Source organism: Sander vitreus, chromosome 19 (genome assembly GCF_031162955.1).
Source record: "Sander vitreus isolate 19-12246 chromosome 19, sanVit1, whole genome shotgun sequence".
Classification (NCBI taxonomy): domain Eukaryota; kingdom Metazoa; phylum Chordata; class Actinopteri; order Perciformes; family Percidae; genus Sander; species Sander vitreus.
Genome location: NC_135873.1, coordinates 7,758,961 through 7,778,417, shown reverse-complemented (window position 1 = coordinate 7,778,417; position 19,457 = coordinate 7,758,961). Strand labels below are relative to the sequence as shown.

General features: G+C 40.8%; 1 protein-coding gene across 7 annotated transcripts; it reads left to right on the top strand.

The window, feature by feature from the left end:
- The first annotated feature begins 493 nt into the window (after positions 1–493).
- Positions 494–17,765, top strand: LOC144534541 (active breakpoint cluster region-related protein). Of its 7 annotated transcripts, none has more exons than XM_078276525.1 (22): positions 494–1,447; positions 1,770–1,876; positions 2,207–2,311; positions 7,434–7,667; positions 9,070–9,177; positions 9,264–9,318; positions 9,393–9,445; positions 9,655–9,792; positions 9,928–10,049; positions 10,143–10,299; positions 10,389–10,505; positions 11,297–11,372; positions 12,312–12,407; positions 12,635–12,709; positions 12,909–13,006; positions 13,361–13,462; positions 14,157–14,320; positions 14,584–14,723; positions 15,621–15,755; positions 16,248–16,353; positions 16,538–16,679; positions 17,471–17,765. In XM_078276525.1, exons 1-22 carry the CDS (start codon positions 1,396–1,398, stop codon positions 17,570–17,572), a joined length of 2,484 nt encoding a protein of 827 aa, XP_078132651.1. In that variant the 5' UTR covers positions 494–1,395; the 3' UTR covers positions 17,573–17,765. The 7 variants fall into 7 exon arrangements, with proteins under 7 accessions (XP_078132651.1, XP_078132650.1, XP_078132648.1 ...); XM_078276524.1 differs by having other exon boundaries at positions 10,386–10,505; XM_078276522.1 differs by having other exon boundaries at positions 10,143–10,305.
- The last annotated feature ends 1,692 nt before the right edge of the window (positions 17,766–19,457 follow it).

The window sequence follows — 19,457 nt, the reverse complement described above, 5'->3', positions numbered from 1 at the left end:
CACACACACACACACACACACACACACACACACACACACACACACACACACGTCCTGTAGTAGGCAATCATTATATATATATATATATATATATATATATATACATTATATATATATATATATATATATATATATACATTTGTTTATTAGTATATTAATAAGCTTATTCGCTTACATCATAACAGTAATGACTGAACCAGGGAATGCAGCAGCACCCCCTAAAAGAGGAATAATCTGGTCATAGTGATACTGAACTGGGAACTATTTCAGTATTTTGTTGTAGTTTCTGTTTTGATTTTTGCATTGTATCCGGTCACACGTAAAAAAAACACTTATACAATATAAAAATATATATTTAATAACACATACACGACTCATAACTTTACCTTTTCTTGGAACCAACACACCAACCAAATATGGGAATATAAATCTCAAATCTATGTGGTCAGATATTACATATTGGTCGTTTGAACTTTAAAACAATGCTAACAATGCAAGCAAATTGTATTGCTGTTAAAAAAAGAGTGTCAACACTAACTGTAGATATGGCGTTATGATACCACAAACCACAATCAACAGTAGCAAAGTATTGCTACCATGCTCCTAGATTAAGTAGTGGTGTGGTGGTTTTGTCACGTTAGTCAAATGAAAGTAAAAAGAAGCATCTGAGAGAAAACTATTAGCAACAACTACAGCTTAGACTCAAACACAAGAATGAAAGGAACAGAAACAAAGCTGTGTTAACATCTGTTTTACTGTAGAGGGCAGCATTGGACTATAAAAATCCTCTTATCTCCATTTATTGGTGACTATCAACAATAAACAGCCAGACTTCTTTTTTTTCCCTAAGTAAATCTCTCTGTTTAATTTATAAATAATATAATTGATATGATTTTGGTGTTTATATGCAGAGACTGAATGTTGCTCTACTGTCAGTTGTTGCAGTTAAACTCTGCCAATTGCATTTTGATATGCCTTATGTTTTACATTGTTATCTCTAGATATATGTACACCTTTACAGCTTATAAACTGATAGTAACACCTACATCCTGATCATAATGTAGGGCTGTGATCAAAATTAAAATACGGTGTAATAGCACCTAGCTAAAATGATTTCATTCATGATTTCAGTAACTGATGAAGGAATAAGCAGTAATGAAGTTTTGATAGTAAATACTCTGCAGCCAGTATGTTGAAATCGACATATTTACAGGAAGTGAAATGCGACTATGGGAAAATGTTGAAGGTGCCAGTTTTTACTGGCTTTTACTAGACAGACAGGAAGCTTTATTTTCCTCTTTTGCTTAACAGAAAGAGGAAGTTTTCAGTTTGTGTTCACATGCTGCATCTACAGAGCTCAGTTTGCAGTGTGAGGAGAGGACCTCCGAGAACCCGATGGACGTCTACCAGGAGGCTGTGTGTTATCTGGAGTCGCAGCATGTACCAGGTGAGCCAAGGAGACATTCTGTTTTGTTACTCTCTTTTTATAGAAAAAAAAAGAAAGAATCCAATCTTGAAAGTGTATTCATTTACTTATTTTGATTGTTGAAAATACGTTATCGTTTCTAAAATTGTGATATTTATATATATATATATATGTGATATATATGTAAAAGTGTAAAAAAAAACTCATCAAAGATCTTTTTGTTCATTTAGGAACAACATTAATGTTTACACATTTAATGGGGGAGAGCAGATAGGGGAACTTATTTAATATTCCTCCCTCATACTAGTACTACTTGCTATGTATTGTGTGTGTTTGGGTGTAGTTGAAGCAGAGACTGAAGTCCTGGAGGAGGATGTGTTCCAGGAGGACACAGTGTCCTGTTTGCTCTCTCCTCTCCTCCCTAAGAGCTTAGACTTCCCTGACACCCCCGTGAGTTTGCATTCCTTCACGTTACAGATGTAAAAAGGTTTTTATTTTTATGATACCAGTTGTAAGGTATAGAGGAATACATGGAACTTTATGTACAGATGCACCCTAAAACATTTCAATACTATAAAAAAGATATTAGCAGGTCCTTGAGTTATAGCTTTGATTTAGCAAAAGAATACTTCAAAGCTCTCCTACCAGCTAATCATTGACCTATATTTGAGTGAATTTTGAAGACTTTTTTTGAAAGACTATTGGCGTTTCTGAATGAATCGTCAGAACACAGATTTTGAGACTGACTTTGGTGAATTTATTGATTGTCTGTGACTTCAGACGTTAAGCAGCCCTGAGGAAATATTGGAGAGGAGGCTGGTGGTCCTGAAAGGCATCTTGGAGAGTGAGGAGGTTTATCTCAGAGAGCTGGAGGCCCTGCTGATGGTACCACACACACACACACACACACGCACGCACGCACGCACGCACGCACGCACACACACACACACACACACACACACACACACACACACACACACACACGGAGCCAGGTTACTACTATTCACCAAGTTTACAACCACAAACAAACTGCTTGGCAGAAATACTCATGCGTACATACAGCCAGTTTGAACATGTATTTAATTACAAAAAAAAGCAACACAGCAGCTGCTGTAAGGTAAAATAGCGAGAATTGGTGTGGGAGAAAATTGCTGCTCGAGTAAATGCATAAGCTCTAATATATATAATTATGTGTATTAATTTCATATTTAATCACAGGTAACCTATAATATTACTGGTGAAAACTGGAATGGTAGTAGGCTACACCTATAATTTCATTTAGGTGCAATCCTGCGGGCGAAAAAGTAAACTACTACTAATCCCATTCTGAGGTTGCAGCACCATCATTAACAGAATTATGATTTACAATCATTTATTTCTTTTTAATGTATCTTACTGGTTTGTGTCCAGGGAACTCTACACAAACGTTTAAACCACATTTCAGAGCGAATCACACTCTGATGGCACTTTGATATACAGTGGCTTTATGTGCTCCGCATCAACAATGTTGTAAAGAAAACTGCCGTTTGCAAAAAACATAATGCGACACAAAGAATGTGCTGGGATGTAGAGCATGTCCACGATGGGTGACGTTAGTGATATGAGGTCAGATAACATTATGTAGGCTACATAACTGATAGACTGGGAAGAAAACGATACCGCTCAAATGGGTAGTTTTCTGGAAATGAAAATGCATCTACAGTCGGGGGCCTCAATATCATCTCCCTGCGAAGTAATACACCTTCTTCATCAATGGGATACTCAACAAAAGGAAATGCCATGTTCGGAACAAAAGACTGCAAACAGTGGGGGACAGCTAACCTGTCTCTGTCCAAAGCTAACAAAATCCACATACACACATCTCTTAAGCTCACAAATTAACATTTTGTTATGTGTGAACAGAACCAGGCTTTTCCCTATTCATGAGCTCATTCATTCTTTCATTTATTTATTCAAACTTTATTTAAATTCGAAAGATCATTGAGGGGCGGCCCTCATTTACAATGACATCGATTAGTTGGAAAAAAACTAAACTAAACAACAACAGAAAAGAATACACCATCATAAGAAAGATAAAACACAATAAAACTGTAAAACTTTCTGAATTGAAGAATTGATAAATAAGTTAGCATAATATGGATACAAAAGACAGTATAGTTATGTAAAGCAAGTACAAGTAGAAGTTTGCAAGTTTAAAACCAGATTTCTAAATTGTCCAAAAGGCACAAGTGAGGTGATTTTAAGAAAGTGCTGTTATTTGTTCCAGGAGTCAGGGGAACTAAAGTTAACAGTTTTTCCAAGTTCAGAGCGAGCTCGTGGAACATGAAGCAAAAGCCAGTCAGCAGAGCGAGTCTGATAATGTCCCTCTGAATGACAGAGGAGTTATGTAAGGTAAGATGGCAGTTTTCCAACAAGAGCCTTATAGATAAAAAGATACCAGTCGACAGTTGTACGTTTTCAATTGCTAAATGAACAGAAGAACAAAAATCAGCAACATAATACAGCACTGTGTCATCCGCATACAGATGGGCATTTACCAAAAATACAATTATATTATTGATATAAATGGTGAAAAGAACTGGACCTAAGATTGAGCCCTGTGTAACATCTTTTATTACTGTTAAAAACTCAAAATTGTAGCTTCCCAATTGAACAGATTGTTGTCTTTCTGATAGTATAGTTCTTAAACATTATTATATAAAATAATCATTCACAAAGAATGGTTCAAAAATCCTATGAAAAATCGAGGAAGGGATGAAGTGACCCTGCCCGGAGGAAGCCCGGGGCCCCCCGTCTGGAGCCAGGCCCAGATGGAGGGCTCGTCAGCGAGCGTCTGGTGGCCGGGTTTGCCACGGAGCCCGGTCGGGCACAGCCCGAAAAAGCTACGTGGCGGACATCCCTCCATCCCATGGGTCCACCACCTGTGGGAGGAACCGCTGGGGTCGGGTGCGCTGCCACATGGGTGGCAGTGAAGGTCAGGGGCCTCGACGGACCAGACCCGGGCAGCAGAGGCTGGCTCTGGGGGACGTGGAATGTCACCTCTCTGTGGGGGGAAGGAGCCGGAACTTGTGCGGGAGGTGGAGCGCTACCGGTTAGATCTGGTGGGGCTTACCTCTACGCACAGTCTTGGTTCTGGAACCATACTCCTGGATAGGGGTTGGACTCTTTTCTTCTCCGGAGTTGCCCAGGGTGTGAGGCGCCGGGCGGGTGTGGGGGATACTCACAAGCCCCCCGGCTGAGCGCCGCTACGTTGGAGTTTAACCCGGTGGACGAGAGGGTCGCCTCCCTACGCCTGCGGGTGGTGGGGGGGAAAAACTCTGACTGTTGTTTGTGCATATGCACCAAACAAGAGTTCAGAGTATTCGGCCTTCTTGGAGACCTTGAGTGGAGTCCTGCATGGGGCTCCAGTTGGGGACTCCATAGTTCTGCTGGGGGGACTTCAACGCGCACGTGGGTAATGATGGAGACACATGGAGAGGCGTGATTGGGAGGAACGGCCTCCTGATCTAAACCAGAGTGGTTGTTTGTTGTTGGACTTCTGTGCTAGTCATGGATTGTCTATAACGAACACCATGTTCGAACATAGGGAGGCTCATAAGTGTACTTGGTACCAGAGCACCCTAGGCCAAAGGTCAATGATCGATTTTATAATCGTTTCATCTGATCTGAGGCCATATGTTTTGGACACTCGGGTGAAGAGAGGGGCGGAGCTGTCAACCGATCACCATCTGGTGGTGAGTTGGGTCAGGGGTGGGGGGAAGACTCTGGACAGACCTGGTAAGCCCAAACGGGTAGTGCGGGTAAATTGGGAACGTCTGGAGGAGGCCCCTGTCCGACAGACTTTCATCTCACACCTCCGGCGGAGCTTTTCGTGCATCCCTGTGGAGGCTGGGGGCATTGAACCCGAGTGGTCAATGTTCAAAGTTTCCATTGCTGAAGCTGCGGTGAGGAGCTGTGGTCTTAGGGTCTTAGGTGCCTCAAGGGGCGGTAACCCACGAACACCGTGGTGGACACCGGTGGTCAGGGAAGCCGTCCGACTGAAGGAGTCTTTCCGGGATATGTTATCCCAGACGACTCCGGGAGGTGTTCCAGGCACGCCCAGCTGGGAGGAGGCCTCGGGGAGACCCAGGACTAGGTGGAGGGATTATATCTCTAACCTGGCCTGGGAACGCCTCGGGATCCCCCAGTCGGAGCTGATTAATGTGGCCCGGGAAAGGGAAGTTTGGGGTCCCCTGCTGAAGCTGCTACCCCCGCGACCCGACCCCGGATAAGCGGATGAAGATGGATGGATGGATCATTCACAATCAAACCATGAAACAAAAATCATCGTTCAAATATCTTGGAGTGCACGTGGACAGTGACCTTTCTTGGACCTATCATGTAGACTATATCTGCAGCAAAGTATACCAAAGAATCTACTTTTTAAGGAGACTTAGGTTATGCGGCGAGCAGCGAAATCCTGTCTCTTTTCTTTGTGTCAACAATTCAAAGCATTCTGCAGTATGGAGGCACAGTGAGGTTTGGAGGCCTCTCAGCTCATTTGAAGGCCAGGATTCTACGGCTCCTGGGAATCTGTTCCAAATTGGTGGGACACTCAGTGGAGAACGCGTTCATTGAAAGCCACTTACTGCACACCGTCGGACTGGCTGATAAAATCTCCCAGGACTCTTCCCACGTGTTGCATGAGAGGCGCTATAGGGTCCCAGACTGCAGAAAGTAAATATGAACTCATTTGTTCCTCTGTCAATATCTCTGCTGAATCAATACAGGAGGGCAAAGAAGTGATAGTACCCCACCCCCACACACACACACACACACACACACACACACTTTCACTTAATCTATATATGTATGGCTATTTAAGACCACCACTCAACACATATCTATCTATCTATCTATCTATCTATCTATCTATCTATCTATCTATCTATCTATCTATCTAAACCAATTACAAGCATTAATATCAAATCAATGAAATCATAGTATGTAACCTCTGTAAGAGCAGGCAATGATCTACTGTGTCAAAAGCTTTGGAAAGATCAACAAATAGTGTGGCACAGTGCTTTAAAAAAATAAATAAGGCTAATACAATGTCATTTACGACCTAAGTAACAGCAGTTGTAGTACTGTGCCCTGCTCTAAAGCCGGACTGAAATGGGCTCAAAATGGAGGCTCCAGGCAGAAACACCTTTAATTGATAATTTATCAAAGATTCCAGGAGTTTTGACAGACATGGCAGTTTAGATATTGGTCAATAGTTGTTGAGATTGTTTTTGTCAACTCCCTTATGTAGGGGTACAACATGAGCCAACCAACGCTAACCAACTGCTAGCTGTAGCTTCTTATTAACTGTACAGATATGAGAGTGGTCAATAATCTTGTTTAACTTCTGCAAGAGAGGGAGTAAGCATAACATATTCCCTTTGAAAGTAAAATTGTCTTTGCTATTATTAGCGTTTCAGTTGACAGTTAATGAGAGCAAATAAATGCTTAACTGTATTTCATTTATTAGGGTTGACTCCTGGTAAGAGTACAAATATATGGGCAGGACGTGATCGAAACAAGTGTGTTTTCTTTGTCAATTTCTTCTTTCTTTTTTCCCTCTGCTATTAACAGCAACATCAACCCCCTGTTTCTGCATTTTGACACAATGTGACTCATAACAAAAACAAATTTGAGAAATTATTCAGAAAGTTGATGTCTTGTTTGTGCTGTTGTCACTCAGCAGTAAGGGTGTGTATATTTTTAATGCGAACATGCTGTTCTTCAGCTGTGGTTTATGTGACAGTTGAGAGGCTGTGGAAACACATGCAAGTGAAGCTTTGGCGGTTGTGTGAAATGTGAAATGTGAACTGTGAACTCGATTCTTCTGGTTCTCGCCTCACCACTCCCTATTTCTTCTTTTTTCAATAGCTCTTACACACCAGTTTGTTCTTCTCACCTATATTAGCTGGCCTTTAGCATCTTTGCTTGTAATTTGTTTTTAAAAACTTTTATTTTCCTGTAGCCCATGAAGGCTCTGCGCGCCTCAGCCGGGACCTCCCAGCCAGTTCTGTCCAGTCGACAGGTCCAGACTGTTTTCTACCAGGTGCCTGAGCTCAGAGACATGCACCAAAGCTTCTTCTCTGGCCTGAAGGCCCGGCTGAGTGCACACTGCCAGACTGAGCCCGGTCCTGGTGTGGAAGGAGAGAAGAGCTGCACAGGCTTTGAGCTGATGGTGGGGGACCTGTTTCTGAAAATGGTAAGTTCTCTAGTGTTTCAGGACCAACTGTGTTAACTCTAGTGCTTGTATCTTCTGTCATGCTTTAATTAGGAATCTACAAAAAATGTCTCTACTGAGCACTTTTTTTTTTGGTTTTATGGCCCGCAACTTTACAGTTTTGTTTTATATCTCCCCTCAGAAGTTGATAGAAACCAAAACAGACATGTTCACTTCATTTACATTGTCATTTTATGTCATTGTTGTGTTAAAAGCTTGTTCCGTTGCCCCAAGTGGCCAAAAAAAATAAATAAATTAATACTGCTTTAGCAAACATTTCCCCATTTGTTATTTCCACATAAGTAGCTTTAAGGTTGACATTTTTATTTTACACTGTGACAAAATCATATATATATATTCTGTATCAGCTCCTTCCAACTCTTCATTTAAGCTGTATAATGTTTACAATGAGTAAAATGGAAGTATTTGTTTTGAGCATTGTTTTATACTTATATCCCCATAACTCACCCTGACATATTTGGTATTTTTGTAAACCTTTAGATATCCGCTAGAACTAGAAAAACGTTTGGCAGTCGAGCATGACTTTATGACTACATTTGTGCAACAAATTAATTAAAATGTCCTGCATTTCTGCCTTGTTTTTATCACACTAGTTATTTGCTTTATAAAACAATTATATCATTTTAATTCGGTTTTTAGTCCTCAAACGTCCTTATCTCATACATTATGCTTTTAAACGAAAGTTTGACTTGGGTACATTCACAAAAAGACCCTAGGTTGCATTTTGGCGAGAGTTACGCTTTAAGTAAGCTCACCAAATGACATTCACTAATATGAATGATAAAGGAGTAAGTTGTTCTACCCTAACAGCTGCAACAAAACTACTAGGAGAGTGAGGGAGATGTCAATCAAGAACAGTTTGTTCAAACCCAAAGTCCTGAGAAGAGGCCTAATTAGGCAAATAAGTGAAAACACCTGTGTCATGCTGCCTTTTGGAAGCCCAAAAACATTTATCCATTAACAATACTGTGGATTTACAGTAGTAACAGAAGGAGTCAAGTAGAATTTTACTGAAATACCTTTTATCAAGAACATTAACTTAATTGGTTTTTGTTGTTCAAATACAATCTGTCAGTGTTTTTATACACAAGACACAAAACTCTCCAGATCGACTGGATTTCACTGATGCGTTTGTTTGGAACATCACGATATTTGTTTTAAGCCTGCCTTGGCATACTGCAAAAAAATGTGATTTTAAACCGTTCCATACTGCTACATACTGCATGCCCTACATTTTTTACTTTTCTTTTAAAAATTCACTTTGGTTCAAAAAATCACCAACTTTATATGGTACTCCCTCCCTCCCTCCCTCCCGCCATCCATCCATCCATCCATTCATCCATCTGTTATTCTGCCTTCGCAGGTGAACCAGATTGGTCTGTACGGTGGTTTCATTGAAAACTATGAGGAAGCTGTCAAAGTTGTTCGCAAGTGCACACACTCGGACCCTCGTTTCCGAACCCTGGCCCAGGTACCACTAGTTTTTCACTTCCAGAGGAGCCCCTGTAAAAAGTTGTGTAAAAGGTTATCCTAACCAGTCTCACGTTATCTCTCCAGAGCATGACGTCTAATAACAGCTCAGACAAAACTCGGACCAAATACACATTTGAAGGTACATACTCTAAGTTAGTGTTTGTTGATAACTTATTGGCTGACAGTATCTGATTGCTGTCTTTGTTTTTACAGCTCTACTATACAAGCCTTTGGACAGAGTAACCAAGACCACACTGGTGCTGCGTGTGAGATAATAAATCTATTCATGAACCTATAGCTTCTGCTGTTATTCTCTTAAGCTTATCTTTCTTTCATTGCATCAATATTTTGATGAATAAATACTTTCTCATGGAGTGTAATTGGAGCAGAGTATCAGGACTTAGCCTGGAGTCGGATGCTACTTTCTTTTTCTTCCTACTTGGCATTTTTTTTAAAGCAACCTCTGATCTTGTAGGATCTCCTGAACACGACACCAATGGAACATGAAGATTACACACTCTTACAGGAAGCTCTACGATTGTCCCGCAGCTTCCTTTCTGGTGTCAACGAAAGTTCACAGTGCAAACGAGAGGTCACCCTCAGTCACGGCATGGTGAGGCTTACACTGTGTAAATTCTGGCCACAATGTACATTATAGTCTACATTAAGTGTTCAGTTGCATATGAACCCATACTTGCTGATGCCCAAGCTTGTGACAACGTGCTTGTGCATGTTGTGTTTACTCCAGAGGCGTCAGCTGATGCGTGACGGCTTTGTGGTGGATGCGAGCGAGGGGGAACGCAGCCTGCGTCATCTCTTCCTTTACACAGACCTCCTGCTGTGCACCAGATTCAAACAGGCAACCAGAGGGTGAGTACAGCAAAAGAAAGCACAGTGGCTTGTGGGAATTGTGGTCTACATTTTAAGAGACAGCAGTTTACACTACTGCATCTATTCTTCCAGGAAGCAGGACCAGTACAGATTCTGCTGGTATCTGCCTCTTGCTGGTCTCAAACTTCGCTGGGTTGCAGACCAGGAACGTTCACTAGACGCTAACCTTCGCTTACACACCATAAGAACCAAGATGTACCTCCTCCGTCAACAGCTACAGCAACACGCAGTATGTGTATGTGATAAATACACAGAGAAGAGTATGACGAGTGTTTTTAACAGACGAGTGAAATATAAAAATGTGTTTGTGTAAAGAAGGGGTCCAAGGGCTTGGCTTTGGCAGCTCGTAGCAGGAAGAAACTGGAGCAAATGGAGCTGATGCTGCTCACACACTCCCCTGTTTACACACTGGAGCTGCACAGTCCCAGTTGCAAGGTACACACTCTAGGGGTGTCACGTTTCTGATTTTAAATAAAAAATCGAGTCAAAAGCAGCATCTGCAATTACCCCAGTATTTTGTTTTCTCTACACCCCCGCCTTTTTGCTCACATCCGAAGAAAAGAAAAAAACGGACACAGCGTAGCTTACAGGCTGGTAGCATGCAGCTAAATACACGGGGTAACGTTAGCTTACCGATAGCCTGCAGCTGCACTTTTCCAGACACAATGGCCACTACCAGAGTCAGAGATAACGGAAAAACAACAGATCTGGAAAATCCTGCTGCTTCCCTAAAGTCACAGGTATTGCAATATTTTGCCTTCCCCGTGAGTGAGTTGTATAAACAAACAAAAAATATAAAGCATGTGGACAGGACTCAATGGTGCCTTTAGGTGCACCTTGTTAAACTAATGGTCCATTCAATTGTACCTCGTAAACTCTGAGAAACTCATGTTGCAAAGAACCCTTCTGCCATCTAGTGTCTCTTATTGTGGCATTGTTTGCTGGAGTGACAACGACCAATAGCTGGGTTTCGCTACCGTTCAGTCAGAACTGAAGAAATCTCTTGGATGAGAGACAAATCGTCTTTGAAGCACCTTTAACCAAGTCCAGTTGCCCTTGATTTTAACCCTTCCTTGGATGCCGTCCCTATTGAAAAATAAATAATTAAAATTGTGACAAATCGAATCGTGACACTCCTAACACACACATATACACATTGTCAGTGATGTCGCAGTTTTGAGTAATAAATGACTAAATTCAAACAATCTGTTTCGCCTTCAATACAGAGTCACACTCTCCTCCTCTCCTCACTGTATGAGCTTGAAGAATGGAGAGAAGCCATTCACAAACTCACCACAGACAGTAAGTTCACAAGCCTGGAAGTGTCCTGTACTGTAGACCCAAACACTTTCCTCTAATGTCACATATGCATCATTCCAGTGTGCAAAATGGGTCTTTACTTCACACACTAAGGAGAAATGATAGATGTGGACAAGTATGTTGAAAAGCAGATGTCTTGTCAGCACAGCGCAGCAGCTGCAAAAGGAACACGCTTTTCCTCCTTGAGGTCAATTCTGCATAAACGTTCTAGGATCAAGTTAATGTTGGACAGTACAAGCGAAAAAAACATTTTTTCTTCATCTATGCCTGCTTCAGTCTTACTGTAAACTGAATATATTGGGTTTTACAATGTTAGTCAGACTAAACAGGCAATTTAATGGCATCATCTTGATCTTTAGGAAACTGTGGTGATGGACATTTGTTTCCTGACATTGTATAAACCAAATGATTAGTTCATGAATCAAGTAATTAATCAGCAGATGAATGAAAATAATCATTAGTTGAGGACCTATTCGTGATTTGTTGACACAATACCATTTTGTTGGTTAAACAGGTTTGAGAATTACTATATAATATAGAAAATAAGATTTGTTAAAGTCTCTCTGCCAATACATATTAAAGGTGATTCACATCGATGGTAAAAATGAACACTTAAAATGTATTTGTGTGGTATAAATTCCTCTTTTTTTATGAAATGAATAGCTGTAAAAACAGTTCAAGAAAATGAGTCCTAATAAATGTATTAAACTGCATTGAAAATGGGAACAATGGAAGTGGAAGCCAAAGACTTTAGCGACTGTCTGCTACACTACCTAATCTGGATTTTAGTTTGTCAATTGTCAAATATAAGTATTGGAGCACTAGCATTACTAACAAGCCTCTTTTAAAGACTAATGTGGTGTTTTTTCTTTCAATTAGTTACTATGGTTCTGTAAGCTGTTTTGCTGTGTTGTTTATCAGACATAGAAACTGTCCCTCCAGACCTGCTCACCCTCACCAGTGCATGTGTGAAACTGAGGATGACCCAGCAGCCACCACTTCACAGCACAAACGCTGGTACAACCACTATATCGACCTCTGTCCTCTTTCTCTCACTACAGAATCACATCCTGTATCTGACATACAATACTCTGTGGCTCGGTTTTGCCTTTTGATCTTTTAATGCTGGCCTCAAACCTTTTTCAACACTTTTTTTTAATGTCTTTCTCGTCTTGCTTAGATTCATTTGTTCAGGACGATTAAATCCAATGAGCTTCAGGATGTTTGTCTTTGTCTCTCACCAGTAGAGAACGAGGAGTCTTTGTGTGGGACTCTGAGTGTGGCCATCCACTCTGCCTGCGGCCTGCAGCAACCAGCCTGTATGTGTGAGATATATATATATATATATATATATATATATATATATATATATATATATATATATATATATAAAATGTAATTACACTAAATCCCCAATTAGAGTATACATTATTTGGTTGCTAGGTCCTGAGGTGAGCACACCCTCTATCTGAACGATAAACTAGAGGCCACCTCATTTTTGTTCATGTTTTCCTTCAGGTGTGTATGTGTGTGTGGAAGTGGATGGCTATGAATTTTACAATAAACAAGCCCAGACACACTCATCAGTCCACAGCCTTAACCCACATTGGGACCAGGTTAGTTATTTTTTTTTTAAACAAAATAATTAAATGCATATTGCCCTTTAAACTTAAATAAATGTGAGTTAAAACTGATATTAAAGACAGATGATTTGTCAGCCAGTACAGGGTGGGATATGACTTCTCCATGTCTAGACAGCATCCGACATGTCAGGCTTCAGGACCTTGAACTTAAAAGTTGGCACAGTGGCCAGACAATGCAACGCTTTAAACATGATCAGTGGCAGTAAAATCTACACTAACTGGTAGCCGGGATCAAAAGGCTTAAAATAAGACATGAAGGCTCCTGTTGTAGCTTTGGGACACTGCTGTCATTGTCAGTGGTAACACCACGTTCTTTCTGTCAAACAGGAGCTGTCGTTCCAGGTGGACGGGGCACAGCACCTAAGGGTGTTCTGCGTGAGTCAATCAGATGGACAGGATGATACTGTCCTGGGCAAAGCTTCTGTAAAGGTATCAAGAAGGACGGCGCTTTAGCTTTATCGCTTTGAATCAAAAATAGGTCAAATGACGATGCAATGTGGAAAGTCTTTGTAGTGACAAGCCACAGTTACTTATCACTGGACTCTGCATTTTTTCCCCACAACTCTACAGGACATTTTAGCATATTTCAGCTCATTGTTTTGGTTTTATGGCCCATGACTCACTCTTAATGCTCTCATCAGTGTTTTCAGCTGTTTTCAGCAAAAAAAAGCTCTGATAAACTGACTATATGCTGCCTGCTAATGGCTGACATAAAGTTGGCGAATAGCTAGTGAACATAGTGGAGCATTTAGTCTCTAAAGAGCCAGATATTTCCCTCAGGAGTTGGTGGAGACCAAAGCGAGAGAGTAAATATTGGACTTACATTCAGCAGGTGGCCAGAAACACGACTCCAAATAAATGCTAATGTTGCTGCGTATCTGCTGGATGTTTGCATGTGTTTTTCGTATCAACTTGTTCTGTGTGTCCATGTTGTGTTTTTAACTTGTTCTGCTGTCCCCAAGTGGCTGAAAATCAATTAATGCTGCTTTAAAGATATAAAAATTGTTTAAAAGGGATTTGGCTGAAATTTGTTTTCGCCTGGTTTCAAAATACAAATCGCTGTACTTTTCTAAACATGTGCTGTCATATGTTTGTTTTCTAATATTTTGTGTTTGTCTATCAGTTGGAATCTAAAACCTTGAATAAGCGATGGAGGAGACAGACTCTACACCTCGGCCAGGTGGAGGTGACTCTCTCCCTGAAGTACTGTCCCCACCCGCTTGAACCACCTAGCTCTACAGCTCAACAACAACCTGTCTTCTGTGTCCCCATTGAAACTGTGGCACAGTAAGTCCCTATAAAACAAGAAGTGTCGTTGCTGATCCGGTCTGGGCTCATAGTGGTCTCTAAAAGGCTTGAAACTGAAAGCTGCAGTTCAGTCAAGTTTAATTTCCCTTGTGTGCTGTTTTGTACAGCTATTTTTAAGAAGCGAGGGTTTGTTTGGCGGGCGAGTGTGCTGAAGAAAATCATGAGTGTGGCAAGAGTGGAATCTACAATGGAACAACCCCATCCATCGTATCAAACATCTGATACTTTCAATTCTCTTTCAGACAGGAGGGAGTGCTGGTCCCACATGTGGTGCGCTGCTGCGTGGATGAGGTGGAGCGGAGAGGCATGGGCGAGGTGGGCATCTACAGGATTTCAGGAACCACCAGTGAGATCGCCATGCTCAAGACTGCATTCAACAGCAGTAAGAAAGCACACTTTCTTTTGACATGTTGCACAAGTGTCATTCAGACAGACCTTTAATTTGGTTTTGAGTTGTTTTGTAAACTTGGTACTGTGTCACCATGCTCAAACAGACAAAACCATAGCTTCCTGAAAGTTGACACAAGAGTCCACAGCCGTGCTAGCAGCTCTGTGAGGCTCTACTTGCTCACATCAGCATGCTAACATGCTCACAATGGCAATGCTTACCTGATGTTTAGCAGGTATAATGTGCACCATGTGAGTTTAGATTGTAAACATGCTGACATTTAATTAGCACTAAACACAAAGTACAACTGAGGCCGATGGGAATGTTATTGGTTTTGCAGTTATTTTAAGGTTGAAGGATCAAGAGATCTTTTTATGCAATTCATCCTCTGGGAACCATGAATGTCTAAACCAAATTTCACTGCAATCCATACAATAGTTAGTAGTCAAGATATTTTACTATGATCCATAAATGTTAAACTCAATGTGACTATACGGGAAATGTTAGAGGATAACCAAAGTCATTAGGGTTCATCCTCTGGTGACCATAAATATCTGTACAAAATTTCACGGCAGTCCATCCAACAGTTGTTGAGATATATTTCAATCTGGACCGAAGTGGTGGAGCGACTGACATTGCCATGCCTAGAGAGCGATTGTTGCTGGCATGTCTAAAAATGCCTGGTAGGTCTGAAACTTCAACTTCTGCTTGGATGGTTTGTTATTTGTGCAGATTTGTTTATATCGCCACTGTGAAGAATTCTGACTCGTAAGCTGTTGCTTCTCAGCACTATGACGAGGTGTTTTTTCTTGTGCCTATGAGAATGGAAGTATGTGCCAAAAGAAGATGCATTGGTATTGATCACAGTCATTATGTGTTTGCCCCACTCAGATCTGCGTGAAGCAGTAACCAGGCTCAGAAGTGCTGAAGTGAACGCCGTCACTGGTGTTCTCAAACTATACTTCAGAGAGCTGCCGCAGCCTCTAATACCCACTGTGATGTTTCAGAGCCTGGCCAGGATGCTGGGTAAGACACGGCACAAAAACAAGGGTTTCTTCTTAAGTTGTTCAAGTTTGAGGCCATTAGACACTTTAAGTTGTCCCTTTTCTCAATTGATATGTTAAGAGTTCAGAGGCAAATAGCTGTCATTCATAGACATATCATTCAACACAATAAACAGGACGCCTACATTTGGAGTTGAGTGTTTGGATACCACACACAAAACTCACGTCAGTCATCTGAAATCTGCCAGGAATAAATCCCCTTAAAAATGTCTCCGTAGAAATATAAACGTCATATCCAAGACTTTTTTATTAAGGCTACAGTAGTTCATTTCCAGATTGGTTGACCTAAAATGTAAAGTAGAAAATGGGCTACAACAGCTCTAAATGACTCTAGTATTATTTTATAAGATAACTCTAAAACATTTCACCCCCTTATTCTTGAAATGGCCTCTCAGCTAAGTAAACTGAACTTAGAAGTGGTCTGAACTTCACATGTGTTTTCTCTGCCCTGTAGAAATCCAGGACATAAACTCCAAGCTTGTCTCCATGTTGTCCTTGCTGAACTCCTGTCCCGACCCCAACCGCCACACCTTCCTGTACCTCCTGCACCACCTCCAACGGTCTGACAACAATCAGACAACAGCACACAACATAACAACTCCTGACAAAATTATCTGTCAGGAAATGATAGGAGAGAGAGTTGATTCTGGCACTAATCCCACTGAACTTGTTTTCAGAGTACGTTATGCTGCTTCCAGTTCACTGCACCTCATACAGTATTTCCTTTGAATCCTTTTTCTCCAGAGTCTCTGAAAAGCAAGACGTCAACAGGATGTCTCTGCAGAACCTGGCTACAGTGTTCGGTCCGAGCCTCATACGCCCCCCTGTGGTTGGACTGGGGCAGGACGGCCCCACCGTGGATATCTCCCAGGAGGTGGTGGTGCAGGTGGGAATGAAGCAGCGGAATGCATGGCTGAATACTTAGAGAAGATGATTGATGTTTGGTTTTGCAACAGTTCAACACATTTTCTTTCCAAAATAAGGTCTTTGCTTTTTAAACATTTGCATTTGTGAGAATGACCTTTATTTTCTTGTTGTTTTTAAAAGTATTGAGAAAACAGTCTAATTTGCTGTTGTTTTATATTTCATTCATTCAGTTAGTTGTGATGTTTATTTTGCAGCTGTTTTTAAGCCTTCTCCACACTGGCAGGAATACAATTATTTATAAGGAAATATGGAATACTTTTTTGTTGACCAAAAAGTATTACAAATTAAATATAAAATGTTAAAGAAAAAAACTGGAGTCAATTTATAAAATTAGTTTTCAATTGTAAACTCCTTCAGGTTGCAACCCCCTCCAAATTTCCATAAAAAATACATTACCACAGTGTCCTCGAAGGTAGAAACAGCCCTGGACATAATAAACAATTTACAAATAATTCCTTTTTTTTTTTTTTAAACGAAACCGTTCAGATACATAAAACGTATTTATTCTGTTCAATGAAGCGTCTGCCTTAAAATAAATATAATAAGATATTTAAGTAATGTACAATATGTTCTAATGAAAACATGTCAAATACTTCACTTTACTGTATAATAAGTTTGACTTTTTTGAGATTTTATTTAGGTAGAGAGGTATTAAAAAGCGTCACAATCAGTGTATCTACTTTCCAGAGAAACTCAGCATTAGCTTACTAGTTAAATGCAACTTTACAAGCTTCTCTGTGTGTGTTTCAGGTCCAAGTGGTTTTGTACTACCTGCAGTGCAACAACCTCCCTGAAGCCCAGACCTCTCTGCCACATGACACAGACTCTGAAGATGAGACCACCCACATGTGAGACCACCATCAGTGTCACGCCTGGCAGGAAATTTGAATACTGTGTGTAAAGAAAAATATCTGCATTAGAACTTTAAAACAAAAGTATTTATTGATAAAAATATGAACTGCGATTTCGTGTATTTTGTCACTTTTTGCAAACCCAGTTGCATTTTCAGTTTGAATAAAATTAAACATGAAATATTAAAATATAAGCCTTTTGTACACTCATTGAATTGAATAAAAACTAAATCTGGACGACAGTACACATGATCAACAGACTGCACTAACTAATATATTCACCCTGGACCCCAGAGGAAGCAGTATTTACGTATGTACTGATTTTGAAAGTAAATTGAATTTAAAAACTGTCTCTTTCTTCATCTGTACTACAATAGGCAAAAGTCAAAAAGTAGTCAAATTCTAAAGTGAGAAAAACAGTTCATTTGAAGTTGTAGAGGATAAGTGGTGAAAACATTGAATATATCTTTTGTGGTGCTGTGATCTTTTTACATGGCAGATTGAATGGGTGGCACAGGGAGTAATGTGAAGTTAAAATGTGGTCAGGGGTGCAAATGACGTAAAGTAGGTCAGGGGTCACCTCCCCGAGCCTGAAAACCAATCGGTTACGGTTCAAATCCAACTAGACGGAGTTCACCACGAAGTGTACGGCCCGTAAAAGTCATTCACACACATGTACACCATGTTGGAAGCCAACACACACACACACACACACACACACACACACACAGAGCCCATGTTGGACCCATCCACACCACAGATGGGGCGTCTCTTTTCAACCACAGCACCTGGGCAGGCTGGGCTAGTGTTACCCCCAACCTTTTACCCCCCTCACTCTTTTGATCGCTAATCCTGGACCCCGACTCCAGCTCTCCAGCACTAATAGACTCTGTGCGGACGCCATAACAACAGCCAGAACAAACTGAAGGAAAATGGTGGCTCACCCTGCTGCCCTCTGTGTCATAAATCACCTGTCCCCTCTAACACGTTGGCTGCCAAAATAAAGTTCCGCTTGACGACTACAAAGACAAAGTAAGGTTCAGGCTGCAGACTACAAAGCCGAGGAAGGCCTGACACGTCCCAGACGTTTGTGACCACAGACCGGACCAGACGACTGGTCGACACCTGGGGCTGCTGGGAACATTTTTACAGGAGAAGTCAGTTTCTGTGACAGCACTTGTTCCATACAGTTTAAGTTTCAACTGTTTCATCTACAACGATTGTACAGCCATGGTATTTATGTTGAAATTTTTTGCTACATATGGCGCTAGAGTCATTTCTATAAACCTATTAGAAGAAAAAGAAACGCAACAGACGAGCATGAAATTAAGAATTTTCTATGTTAAGGTCAGGTGAATCCTCATTTTTATTTCTTACAGAAACTGAAAAACGAGCTTGTTTTCAGCCGACCACGTGTGTTTTTGAGTCTCCAATGTTTTTCATAAATTCAAGGAGGAGCTACCAAAGTTTCTCAAGCTAACGAGAAGTGTGCGATCCTTCAACTGCCCTAAACAGAAAGCATTAACAATGCAAATCCTGCAGCTCGACAATATTATACCATGAATCATTGTTTACAATTTAACAAACGTCTGCAGCACTTTTGACTTATGTTAATCGTCAGAGAGGCATGACCCTTTTACTTCTGACTGATACATTATTTTGGATTTAGGTCAAACATATGGCCCTCCTCAGGTGGAGCTGACTTATATATGGGTTGTTGTTTTTTTGACATTGGTATATTTCCTGCTATATTGACAATGTATGCTGAAACATGTCCATAGTTTTGACACACTTAAGCTGCATCAGGTTGAATGATTGTTTGGGATACATTTAATCTACAACAGACTTTTTGTAGATGCAAACACCAACATACAGTATTCAAATGT

Coding starts and splice junctions, on each gene's coding strand:
- LOC144534541 (XM_078276521.1), top strand. CDS start 1,396: ATGGACGTCTACCAGGAGGCTGTGTGTTATCTGGAGTCGCAGCATGTA. Junction 10,050..10,142: donor TTCAAACAGGCAACCAGAGG/GTGAGTACAGCA, acceptor CTATTCTTCCAG/GAAGCAGGACCAGTACAGAT. Junction 11,373..12,311: donor TCACAAACTCACCACAGACA/GTAAGTTCACAA, acceptor GTTGTTTATCAG/ACATAGAAACTGTCCCTCCA.